General features: G+C 33.6%; 2 protein-coding genes and 2 long non-coding RNA genes across 4 annotated transcripts; 1 reads left to right on the top strand and 3 right to left on the bottom strand.

The window, feature by feature from the left end:
• Positions 1-1,582: 1,582 nt before the first annotated feature.
• LOC109193107 lies at positions 1,583-5,530 on the bottom strand. The gene is made up of 3 exons (XR_002056205.1): positions 5,465-5,530; positions 1,800-1,896; positions 1,583-1,695 (listed from the first exon to the last, which is right to left on the bottom strand). It is a non-coding gene; the product is annotated as an uncharacterized LOC109193107 (long non-coding RNA).
• A 2,003-nt stretch (positions 5,531-7,533) lies between these two features.
• Positions 7,534-10,530, top strand: LOC109193089 (gamma-glutamyltranspeptidase 3-like). The gene is made up of 7 exons (XM_019343896.1): positions 7,534-7,738; positions 8,082-8,392; positions 8,559-9,077; positions 9,168-9,403; positions 9,474-9,738; positions 9,922-10,059; positions 10,148-10,530. The coding sequence occupies exons 1-7, from the start codon at positions 7,624-7,626 to the stop codon at positions 10,397-10,399; spliced, it is 1,836 nt and encodes a 611-aa protein (XP_019199441.1). The 5' UTR covers positions 7,534-7,623; the 3' UTR covers positions 10,400-10,530.
• LOC109193102 lies at positions 9,106-9,995 on the bottom strand. Its single transcript, XR_002056204.1, has 2 exons — positions 9,885-9,995; positions 9,106-9,786 (listed from the first exon to the last, which is right to left on the bottom strand). It is a non-coding gene; the product is annotated as an uncharacterized LOC109193102 (long non-coding RNA).
• A 59-nt stretch (positions 10,531-10,589) lies between the features above and the next one.
• On the bottom strand, positions 10,590-12,860 carry LOC109193098 (AP-4 complex subunit sigma-like). Its single transcript, XM_019343909.1, has 4 exons — positions 12,628-12,860; positions 11,775-11,861; positions 10,963-11,031; positions 10,590-10,873 (listed from the first exon to the last, which is right to left on the bottom strand). The coding sequence occupies exons 1-4, from the start codon at positions 12,766-12,768 to the stop codon at positions 10,739-10,741; spliced, it is 432 nt and encodes a 143-aa protein (XP_019199454.1). The 5' UTR covers positions 12,769-12,860; the 3' UTR covers positions 10,590-10,738.
• Between the last annotated feature and the right edge of the window lie 22 nt (positions 12,861-12,882).

The raw sequence follows: 12,882 nt of genomic DNA, 5'->3' as shown, positions 1-12,882 counted from the left end.
TTTAATTTTATAAATTTATGTGTTAAATTTGAAAATAGAAGTGTTTCGTTTTCTTTTTGTTATAATCTATAAATAATTAATTTCCAACCAATAAACTCTATATTTGATATTTTAATTTTTATTTTCTAATTATTACGGCATATTATCTTTTTGGTTAGGCTATGAAGTATATTGAGCAGGCTTTAACTGTAGAATACACCTTTAATCCTGTATCATATTGATGTTCCTATATGAGAGGGGTTTGAACTTTCGATCTCTCTTATGTAATGCGTGACACGAAATAAATGTTTTTTGATTTTTTTTTAAAGAATGATGTTTTACTGAAATAAAAGGACAAAGTTTAAATAATACTGCATAGCGCAACTAGTAAAAATTAAAAATAAGATCTTAAATTATTATCTCTAGAAGGAAATATAAATTATACAAATGTGAATTTCGAAACAAAATAAAAAAAAAATTGTCATAAAAACAGACAACATAAAATAAAAATTGAAGAAAAGAATTTCATGAGATAGGTCAGTTATAAGTATTGCGATATTTATCATTAATAAACAATTTTACCTTAAATAATATCATAATTTCACATATAAATATTGTAATATCTATCACTTACAAATAACGATTTATTTTTAATTCAAATTGGTATTAAATTTTCTATAATAAGTATTATAATTTCTTTGAAAAGTAACATTTCACATCTAAGTAATACAATATTTATATTAGAATAAATACTTTGTAAGTATCATAATTTCAATTATAAGTATTACAATATTTATCATTAGTAACAACTAGTATGATACCCGTGCGATGCACGGGATGAATATTGTTCATCTTATTGTGTAATTGTGTGAAAATTTTAAGAGATGATGTAATATATAAAAAGTTGGAACAGAAATATAAAATGGAAAATAGAAACAATAAAGAAATTACTTTAACATACAATATAGAAAAATAAGAGTGACAAAATTACAAATTATTGAAAATTTCGTGGTATACCACATTCGTTGTTGATGTAATAGAGGAACTTGAGTTCTTGGCAATCAATATTTTAAGACCATCTGGGTTGTTAACTCGAGAAGCAGCCACATACAACTAACCATGCACAAAAACTGGTTTTTTAAGTAACAATCCTACATGTGACAATGTTTGACCTTGACTTTTGTTAATAGTCATTGCATATGATAACATCAATGAGAATTGTCCTCATTGAAACTTGAATGGCAACCTGGTATTAGATGGTGACATTGACATTCTGGGGATCAATAATTTTGTTCCTTTGTTAGCACTTAGCACCATCCATTAACTCAGCTTCAATTACACGGTCTGCTAACTTGGTGATTACAACCGCGTACTATTACACAATCCAACTGAATGATCAATATTTCTTAACAACATGACTAGTGAGCCAATTTTTAAAGTTAATGAATGATTTGGTACTCCTAAAGCTCTAATGCCGTTAAAAAATTTCGGTGTGTGTACATCACCCAGTATTCCAACGTCTGCATCGGCTTTGCACACTGTGTCACAACTAAAATATGTTCTAGTTTCAGCCGTATGCAACTCACTCATATGCTGTACATGTTTGCACGACAAAACTGAATGAATAAAACAACTGGATTAGGGTTGTCATAGTTGACATGCTGTAATAGTTGATCAACATATTGCTCCCAAAATGTGCAAGGTAAACGTCTCTCTCTGAAAAGAGGAAAAAAAAAAAGATTGTTATAAGGCGTACACACATTAGGAAACACATATAATTCATGATTAAGTATAAAGTTGATTAATATAACATGACTTACTCATGATCCTGAAGAACAAAGTGGATGAACTTGGTCTCTCGTCCATTAATTATGGTTGTACGTGGAGATTCAATCGAGACAACAGAACCAACCAAATCTATAGAGATTTATCATCATAACAATAATTACTATATATATATATATATATATATATATATATATATATATAGATTTTGGTTCATGTGAGGTCATGTCTTCCCGTGCGGTCAGTGCGACATACACCATTAGGTATGTATAAATGCACCATACAGTGTTCGAAAATACACCAGAATGAAATGTCAAAAATACACCACAAAAAAAAAAAAAAAAAAATACACCACACATAATGGTGTATTTTCGAACACTGTGTGGTGCATTTTTACATACCTAATGGTGTATGCCGCACTGACCGCACGGGAAGACCTGACCTCACAGGAACCTGACCCTATATATATATATATATATATATATATATATATATATATATATATATATATATATATATATATATATATATATATATATATATATATATATATCTACTATACTAATAAGAGCCCAAGAGAGTTAGGCCTATAATGGGTAGAAAAAATGGCGGTCACAGATTTTAATCAAATGAATGGCTCAGATTGATTAAAAGATTGATAAGATTTAAATTTTACACTAAAATTTCCTAAAATAACCACACACCGTTACTAATTCCGTTAAAATTTTAAGAATTGCCGTTAGTTCACCGTTAACTTACTCATTGATTTCAATAATAATAATAATAATAATAATAATATAAAAAAAAAAAAAAAAAAAAAGGTCTTAGATTCGAACCTCATCCCAATCAAAGTTGGCATAATTAGTACTTTATTTTACTCTTATTAAATTATATAAATAATAATTTAGTAGCTACAACAAAAAATTATAGATATGCATTTCTTTAATTTAGAATTATGTGTCCACAATGCCTTTATTCAAAAAAAAAATATTCATTATCAATAAATTAAATAAGAGAAATAATTGTATTAGTTATATTGTCTTTATTTTTCTACAATATAAAAATTCTTTATATTCAAATTTATTAATTGATTATATTCGCTACATTGTCCTTACAATGTCTTAATTCAGTGAAAAAAAATTATTCATTATCAATAAATTAATTAAGAGAAATATTTTCATTAGTTATATTGTCTTTATTTTTCTCAAATGTAAAAATTTTTACATTCAAATTCATCAATTGATTATATTCACTACATTGTCTATTATCTTTTTTTTTTGCACTATTTTTCTAATTAAATATCAAAGTTATAATACAAAATAATGCTATATATTTATTTACCAAGTATTTTATTAATATCATGAAAAAAATTTAAAAAATATATAATTAATAATGCCAACCATATTAACTACTTGAGAGATTTTGTGACAAAGAGAGTATTCAAATCACACAACAAATTGAAGTGAGAACTACCTTGCAATGTCCTTGTTTGACAATCAGCATTTAGCGCGTGGATTATATTAGCGGATTTGACCAACGAATTTATTTAATTATTAACATTGGGTAGAAAAAATGACCGCCAAATTATTAAATCAAATGAATGGTTCAAATTGTTCAGGTTTTAATTTTTTTTAAAATTTTTCTAATTTATCCTTAATTATATGATTATCCATTTAACTTTTCCGTTAAATACCGTTAATTCACCGTTAGTCTAATTATAATATTAACGTCTAATATAGAATTATAATTACACCATTAATCTAATTCTAATATTAAAGTCTTAATAGAACTTAACCACAAATCCTAATGTCGAAATCTCCTCAAACAATATTAGTATATATTTAATATTTTATGCCCTAATTTTTGTTTGTTCTCCCTTATGTCCCGTATTTGGTTTCAACCATACCTATACAATTATTTTATTGACAATTATAATCAATCTTGACTATATTATCTTGCATTTGTAAACTTAGAATTACCTATTTAACCCGCATGGGCTTAGCTCAATAGTTTAGTGGACAGTATTTGGGAGAAGAGACCAAGGTTTGAACCTTGGCGGCGGCAGTGCGGGAATTATGTCCAAAGTGGGCAGATTCCTTGTTCGCACCGGCATTTGGTCATGTCTGCTGAACCATTGAGTCACCGTGATTTACAACTTCCTACAATGCTCTGTCGGGTCAGAGTGTGGGGGGCCCTTGGGGTAGGGGACTCAACCTTTGGGAGAAGAATTACCTATTTAAATACGCAAATTCAACCTTCAATTATCTATGCATGAACAATTTCAATATAATATTGCCTTAATATACTTTAAAGTACTTATTTAAAAAAAACATTGGGCATTATCCCAATCGCGCAATGTGCGTAAAAAACTAGTATATATATATAGAGGAAGGTTCAAGTGCGGCGGTGCGGTCAATTGTAGGTCATTAGATTAGATAAATCCAATGAATCACATTCGTCAGGGCTTCTCTGATATTTTCGCGCACGTTCTCACTCTACGCGAACTGCAAGGCTAAAGTCGTCACTGGGCACCAGAAGAGGGCAAATCATAGTGTTGTGTGTTTTATATTCGTTATTGGTGCATTATTAACCTTACTCGGGTGTATTTGTGGATTAGTGTTGGTGCCTTCCCCTGAGGTCAGTGCGACCGCACTAATAGTTATACAAATATACATCATCCATGTTAGAAAATGCACACAAAAAAACATGCACAAATTCGGTACGCATCACCAGGGCACACCATTAGGCAAGGTTGCAAAACTCGGCCGCCTAGGCGCTAGGCGGCCCCGAGCCTTGGAGTTTTGGCCAAAACTCGGCCGGCCGCCTAGGCGGCCTGGGCGGCCAAACTCGGCCGAGTCGACCGATTTAGTCCGATTTTGACCGATTTTGTTCGATTTTGACCGATATCGTCTTTCATTAATTATTGATTTTAATATTATTATGACATTATGACTTATAAATTATCATTATTTTATTTATTTAGATGTGTTATTTGAGTGAACGTTGAAAACAGCCTCATTAAAATTGTCGAACTACAAGTCTGTTACTATTTTTTTTAATTTTTTTGGTGCCCGCCTAGCGCCGCCTAGAATCCGCCTAGGCGCCGCCTAGACCGCCTAGGCGCTAGGCGCTGTCCGGCCGCCCGACTAGCGCCGCCTAGAATCCGCCTAGGCGCCGCCTAGACCGCCTAGGCGCTAGGCGCTGTCCGGCCGCCCGACTAGCGCCTAGCGCCTACTGCAACCATGCCATTAGGTATGAATAAAAGCACCACACAGTGTTCGAAAATACACCATTGGGGTGGTGAGTTATATGATGTATTTTTTGGGTGTGTTGTGTGTTATTTTGGTCTATTTGTGCACTTCATTGTTGTGCATTCCTAACACTATTAGTGTCTTTTGTTAACACTGTTGGTGTATTTTGTTAACACTGTTGGTGTATTCTGTTAAACGACTGATATAAATGATCACTATAATTACCATAATACCCCCGCTTACCAAAATGTGCTTAAATCTTCAGAAATTAGCTGCTGCCGTCAGATTAAGCAAAATGGACGATGTTGATATAACCGCACCGCCGCACCTAAAGACCCTGCCGCATATGAGCCTTATATATATATATATATATATATATATATATATATATATATATATATATATTACTTGAAATGATAAACAAAATGAGGACCGTAAATAGGTATTACCAATTGTTCGGAAGCATTAATTTGGGTAGGACCAAGTTGATCGAAAGCTTTCAACATGTATGTCATGTTTGGAAAGTCATTGTTGTTATACTGAAAGGCTTTTGTAGAATGCATGAACAGGATCTTGTATTTGTGGTGAGGAGTTTTGTATCTCATGTCATTTGTTGCAACGATAAAGTTTTTAATGGAGTACAAATGACCCTCAAAAAAGATTTTAATAAATTACACATGCATAGTAATTATAGTAATAATAATTCGTTAAAGCTAATAGGGTGCAGGATTCCGCGTTTCTGTATGTGAATAATTCGTTTTGTAAGGCTAATTCGTTATTATAGTATAGTATAGTATTATTAAATTTTATTATTATTATTATTATTATTATTATTATTATTATTATTATTATTATTATAAAGAGTAATAGTAATTATAGTAATAATAATTGGCTAATAGGATGATTTCGCGTTTCTGTGTTGTTATTAAGGCTGATTTTACGTTGTGTATTAAGGATTGATTTAATTATGATTGATTTAATTTAAATAATTTAATTAAGGATGATTGAATTTAATTTAGGATGATTTAATTTAATTAAGGATGATTATTTGTAATACTAAATATATAGACTGATTTAATTAAGGATGATTTAATTTAATTAAGGATGATTTAATTTAATTAAGAATGATTATTTGTGATACTAAATATATAGACTGATTTAATTTAATTAAGGATGATCATTTGTAATACTAAATATATATATGGTGGTTTAATTTAAATAATTTAATTTAATTAAAATGCTATATTATAATAACGAATTAATAATAATAATAATAATAATAATAATATTAATAATAATAATAATATAATAGTAACCAATATTATATTCTTCTTTTACTCAACATGTTAAATTACATGAATTTATTTATAAATTGGCTTATTTGTTATTATAGTATATTATTATTATTATTATTATTATTATTATTATTATTATTATTATTATTATAATAGTAAATAGTAGTTATAGTAATAATATTTCGTTAAGTCTAATAGGATCCATGATTTCACGTTTCTGTATGTGAAAAATTCGTTCTGTATGTAAATTATTATTACTATAATATATATATATATATATATATATATATATAATTTTATATAATAATAATAATAATATTAATATTATATTCTTCTTTTACTCAACATGTTAAATTGCATGAATTACATGAATCTATTTATAAAATAATATGAATACAATAAATATTTTCACATTTGGAGGGAAAATTTTTGAGAATTACATGAATCTATTTATAAATTAATATAAATACAATAAATGTTTTCACATTTGGAGGAAAATTTTTTGGGACAATTATTTTGCTTTAATATATATAGAGATCATTTGCCTTAAATAATATCTCAATTTCACATATAAATATTACAATATCTATTATAAGTAATAATTTATTTATTTCAAATTTGCATTAAATTTTCTAGCTGTACTAAATATTATGATTTCTATCATAAGCAACAAACAACTTAACTATCATAGATCCTACCCGTTTCACATATTAAGATATGTGAGACGGTCTCACACAAGTGTAAATCTAATATATATAGTTAAAATTGAAGGAGATTATAATAATATTAATAAGTGTCAATGACTTTATGGTCTAGTAACATGACACTTTTAAATGGGAGGTCACAAATTCAATCCCCATGGTACCTTTCTACCTGCCTTGCAAGTCTTGACGCCCACATAAATGTGAAACTCTTTCACTACAACTATCAGGTTTCATTGGTGCAATCTTTCACCGGTTACAATTTAGATTATTGTTGGAAGTGACGAATGGAAAGGTACTGTTTTGAGCAACCAATTACAGAAACGGCAAAATACAATAATGGAAAGTTTCCTACTTCCCGAGGCCAGGTATAAAAAAATATCATATCACGGAGTACATTAGTGGCAGTCCTTTTCATGCAACAAATTAACTGCGTTCTTGAGTGGCCCAGTCAGCTTCAGCAATCTTTTCTGATAAATCCTTCATATCGTCAGATTCCCCGTGGCCCACTAAAAAAATACAGCATTGAGTGTGAGTACAAAATACAAACAAATTTACTATTCGTCACTTTCTCTCTCCTGTTCCTCTTCCAATTTACAGAGAGAGAGAGGAATGGGGAAACAGAAGGGCCTGGAGGCCACACTCTTGACTGGCAGCGAATTGGGTTTCAACCAGAAGAGATGGAGGAGAGCTCTCTGGGTTTTACTCGCCCTCATAGCCATAGCTTGTAAGTTTTGGAGTATTTGACTTTCATTTATTATTTTTCTTGTTCTTGAAATCATGGGTTTATTTGTTATTATAATCGGAAATTCAACCATATATGATCTGAATTTTGTGTTACTGTGATTGATGGTCTGACTTCTGGAACCATAGGTTTTGAACTTATTTATCCAAGTTGGAAACTTTTTAGGTGATATATATGTGTGGTCTGATAATGAAGCATATCAGCAGGCAAAACGACAGATTTCCCAATCATCAGAATTTTTTACCTTGATTAAAATAGAGGTTTTTGTGTTTTACTCCCTCAATGCTTGGAATCTTTAGTATTTTGGTTCTTTATTGGCATTTAGGTCTAGGGGTAGTTCTATACAGCAGCTTGAGCATTTGGACAGCAGGAGATGGGAACAAGTTTAGTGGAAGGCAGGGCCAGAAGGCGGCTGTTGCTGCTGATGATGGTCGTTGTTCTAAGGTCGGGTTATCCATACTTGAAACGGGAGGTCATGCCGTTGATGCTGCAGTTGCAACTGCTCTCTGTCTCGGGGTTGTCAATCCGGTGTCTAGTGGGATTGGAGGCGGGGCTTTCATGCTCGTGAGGTCTGAGTCAACCTCAGAAGTTGAAGCAATTGACATGAGGGAAACTGCTCCTTTAGCTGCTTCAAAGGTTTCAACTTTATCTGTTTAATTAACATTAGTTTCTCCAAAACATAGATTCTCAGTTCATGAATTCGACAGATCAAACATAGATTGCAGGAATCTCAAGTTCTGTTGTTTGTTTGTTTGTTCTGATCCTCTGTGCTCTCGTTTTTTGTTTTATTGTTATCGAACAGGACATGTATGAGAACGACATTGATTCCAAGACGGTGGGGGCTCTCTCGATGGGAGTTCCCGGTGAGGTAGCTGGCCTTCATGAAGCTTGGTTGAAACACGGGCGATTGCCATGGAACACTCTATTCCAACCCGCCATCAAGCTTGCTAGGTATGGGTTTGTTGTCGCTACATATCTAGCAATCGACATTGCTAAAAACGAAGACCTTATAATGAACGACCCTGGCTTGCGAGGAGTATATGCACCAAATGGGAAATTGTTACAAGAGGGAGATATATGCTACAATGTAGAACTTAGCAACAGCTTAGAGGCAATTGCAGAACAAGGACCCGAGGCATTCTATAATGGAACGGTTGGCGAAAAGCTGGTTGAAGATGTACAAAAAGCCGGTGGGATATTGACAATGGAGGATTTAAGGAACTATAGAGTGAAATTTCGAGATCCAATCGTTGTTAATGCAATGGGATATACCATCTTTGGCATGCCTCCTCCATCGAGTGGAACAGTGGGTCTCTCTCTGGTGGGGACCTTGTATTAGCTGCTGCTGATTTTGTGAACATAAATTGTTTCATTTGACTAAACAAACAAGTAGTACATTGGTGAATTGCAGATTCTTAAAGTCCTAGAAAGCTATCCAAGTTCTATTGCTGCAGAAGGTCCTCTAGGTCTGCATCGCATGATTGAAGCGGTGAAGCACATGCTTGGTGTACGAATGGACCTTGGCGATCCCGACTTTGTGAATGTCAGTAGCATTGTCTATGACATGCTTTCCCCGTCTTTTGCAAAGATGATTCAACAGCGGATATATGACAACACCACTTTCCCATCTGAATACTATATGCCAAGGTGAGGAAAGAATATCTGGAGTTCTCCTTACAGTTTTCATGGTTGTAAACCTTCCTTTCGTTTTTTCCAGGTGGAGTCAGCTTCGAGACCATGGAACCAGCCACTTCTGTATCGTAGATGCTGATCGAAATGCAGTATCAATGACAACCACGGTGAACTATGTCTTTGGAGGTGGTGTCATGTCTCCTTCAACTGGCATTGTGCTCAATAACGAAATGGGAGATTTCTCAGCGCCTACAGAAGTATCCCCCGATAAGCTCCCTCCCTCTCCAGCCAATTTCATTAGCCCGAACAAAAGACCATTATCCTCCATGACCCCCATCGTTGTTCTTAAGGTACATTCTCCATTGATGATTGTGAATGAACTCTTTTCATTTCTTCCTCTGCAAAACAGTTTACAGTAAAAGTAAAGACAAGGATACTTGTGATCTTTAGACAACCATATCCTCAATTCTTGACTAATAAGTAATAGCTGTGTTACCTGTTCTAAGTAGCTGTTCCTTCTGCAATATTGATAGGATAATCAGTTGGCTGCTGTGATTGGAGGTAGCGGTGGGACGAACATAATTGCAACAGTAGCCCAAGTTTTCCTCAACCATCTTGTCTTGGGCATGGATCCCTTAGAAGCAGTTCAGAGTCCAAGAGTTTATCACAAGGTTACACAGCTTGTAATCCATATAACTGTATAACTTCACCATTTTCACAGTTTATAACCATTGGTGACCTGCATTCTGGTCTCTGCAGCTAATTCCCAACACAGTATTGTACGAAAACTGGACCATCATGGATGGTGAACACATTGAGCTCTCGGGTGGCAGGCGGCGTTTCTTGGAAGATAGAGGTCATCAGCTGCAGGCACAAGAAAGTGGAGCAATCTGCCAACTTCTTGTTCAGAACCTACCAAAACCTGGGCAATGGTTGAACAATGGAACCTTTCATGGCATGCTCACTGCTGTGAGTGATCCAAGAAAAGGTGGAAGCCCTGCAGCCATCTGATCCCTTCATCTTCCATTATTTCTTAATTTATGTATCATAGAGGAAAAAGGCTTGGTTACAACAATGGCTGCCTGTTTCACATGTTGATACATTATACATAAGGGAGCATATCATTCATAATTTCTATATCATTAAGAAAGGCTTTTTTCTTTTTTCTACTCTTTCTGTATAGGTAAGTTAAGTACTTGAATGGTAAATAAAACAATTTGCATTTGAACATAATTGGATTGCCTGATAAGTCATTAGTACAAAACACACAAGTATTAAAAAGGGCACTAAACAAAATAAAAGTAATACATGCAGAGGGATGGCAATGCTCATTGTGCTTCGCCCCGCTATTTATGATGCTTTTTCCATAAGCTGTATTGGAGCCAGAATGTTGGACTTGCTAGTCTCGACAACACACCCATTCATTACCATCTCCTCCAGCATGAAATGCGCTTTCTCGAGATGAAACATGATATCCAACTCACACTATTAAATCCACAATGGAATGAATCAGAAAGAGAAATCTATTGATAATATGATATGTAGTGCGAAGATTCTATTCATTGCTAGCTCACCACATTGCCAAAATGACGATCCATTGTCTCAACTAGAAGGTGAATAAATTCCAAAATGGCAAGCTCATTCTGCAAATAGAAGAGCACATGACATGAAAGACAGAAAGTCAAATAGAACACTAAAGTTTCATGTTTAAATTAAAAGGCTGATCGATAGTAGAAATGTGCATAGGATTACAAGACAGTTCGTGGTTAGCTAAAAAGCATTGCCACTGCTGTCAAAGATGTTGCTTATCTACGTCTACAAACTTAAGAGCCAAAATGGGATTATATTTTGTTCTTTCTCTTCACTCTCCCCACACAAAAAAGAACAGAAACATTAAAGTGTTTGTAAATAGCTGTTAGCTGGTTGGGTTAGTGGGTTTGACTAGTTGATAGCATTAGTTGATTATAGAAAACTCTTTAGTAAATTAGCTGTTAGTTGATTACATGCAAAATGACTTTCTCAAAAAGCTTATCGAAAAAACTGTTTTGAGCAGTTTTTTGAATTTTAACATTTTGGAGCAATATGTTGTTACAAAAAACCAATTAATCGAACACTCATATAGTCATATTGATTGTTTAACCAAGACAAACTGCTAATAGTGGTCAAATAAGCCAAAATTGGCTAATAAGCTAACTATGTTACCAAACAGGGCCTTAGTGTGTCTTAACTCTTAATACAAGAAAAATACACTCATTGAAAGTAGGAATCTAACTCATATTGTTGCAGATGAAAATGAAATAGATAGGAAGAGAGACCAAACTTGCATATTATGTATCTATAATTCTATATCAATATACAGTAAATAAATACGTCAAACTAAACTTACTTCTTCATTGTCAACTCCAACCAGGAAAAACAGTGACGCGTATCTCCTGTACACTACTTTGTAGTTACGATGCTCCACAAATGAACACTGCATTCAGAACCCAGGGAAAGGGAGGCATCAAAATGATTTATAAAAGCCTATCAGCAATCAATAAAATTCCTACCAGTATCAATCAAGCATGAACTTCAAGTTCCAAGATAAGATATGTAAACAACAAACTGTTTAAAAATGGCTTCCCCTTCAAGGTCATGTAACTCGTAAAGCAACAATGCCAATTCTATTGTTAATTCCGCCTACTCCTGACAGCATAAAATCCACTATCTAATGAGTCACACATTCTTCTGAAAATCATTTTTGCCATTAATTTCACCCAGAGAGAGAGAGCACCTTTCAAGTCTTAATGCTCCTTTGGTGCTCAAGCATCATGCTAGCTCCTTTATAAACACTTATTACACCCGTATTAATGTGGATCTTGACAGGTCTAATTCTAATTCTTCATAACTTTGTTTCGGTAATCCATACAAATCAAGAACCCTACAATCTCATACAACTGACTTAGTTCCTCTTACTCATAAACAGCAAAAGATTGAGAAGACAACAATTTCATGATCATTGATAACTTCAACCTTATAGCTCTTCCCAATTCTTCAAATTTCCTACCTCACAGAAACACCATAAATTTACAAGTCTCAAATACTAAATGAAAAACATTCAAAATGCTCCAAACCCCAGATTTCTAGTCAAATTTCACCCCCACCACGCACACACAAACAGTAAACTAACGACCCAAATCCAGATTCAGAGGAATATAACAAAATTTGTGTTGATTACAAAGAATTTAGAAGAGGATGACCTGGTGTTCGGTACGAGTGAGGCACTTGCGAACAATTTCACCTTCAAGGGCACGTCTTTGTTCGAGAGTGAGGTATTCGTAGTACTGGGCTAGCCGAGTCTGCCCTTGCTTGTTCACCATCAGTACGAATCTAATCCCCATCTCTTTCTCCTTTCCACCTCTACTGCCGACAATTTCGTGATTCTCTCTCTCTCTCTCTCTCTCTCTCTCTCTCTCTCTCTCTCTCTCTCTCTCTCTCTTTCAAGTGATATTCTC

Source organism: Ipomoea nil, unplaced genomic scaffold (genome assembly GCF_001879475.1).
Source record: "Ipomoea nil cultivar Tokyo-kokei standard unplaced genomic scaffold, Asagao_1.1 scaffold0222, whole genome shotgun sequence".
Taxonomy (NCBI): Eukaryota; Viridiplantae; Streptophyta; class Magnoliopsida; order Solanales; family Convolvulaceae; genus Ipomoea; species Ipomoea nil.
The sequence above is the reverse complement of the archived record's forward strand: the minus strand, read 5'-3'. Positions and strand labels throughout refer to the sequence as shown.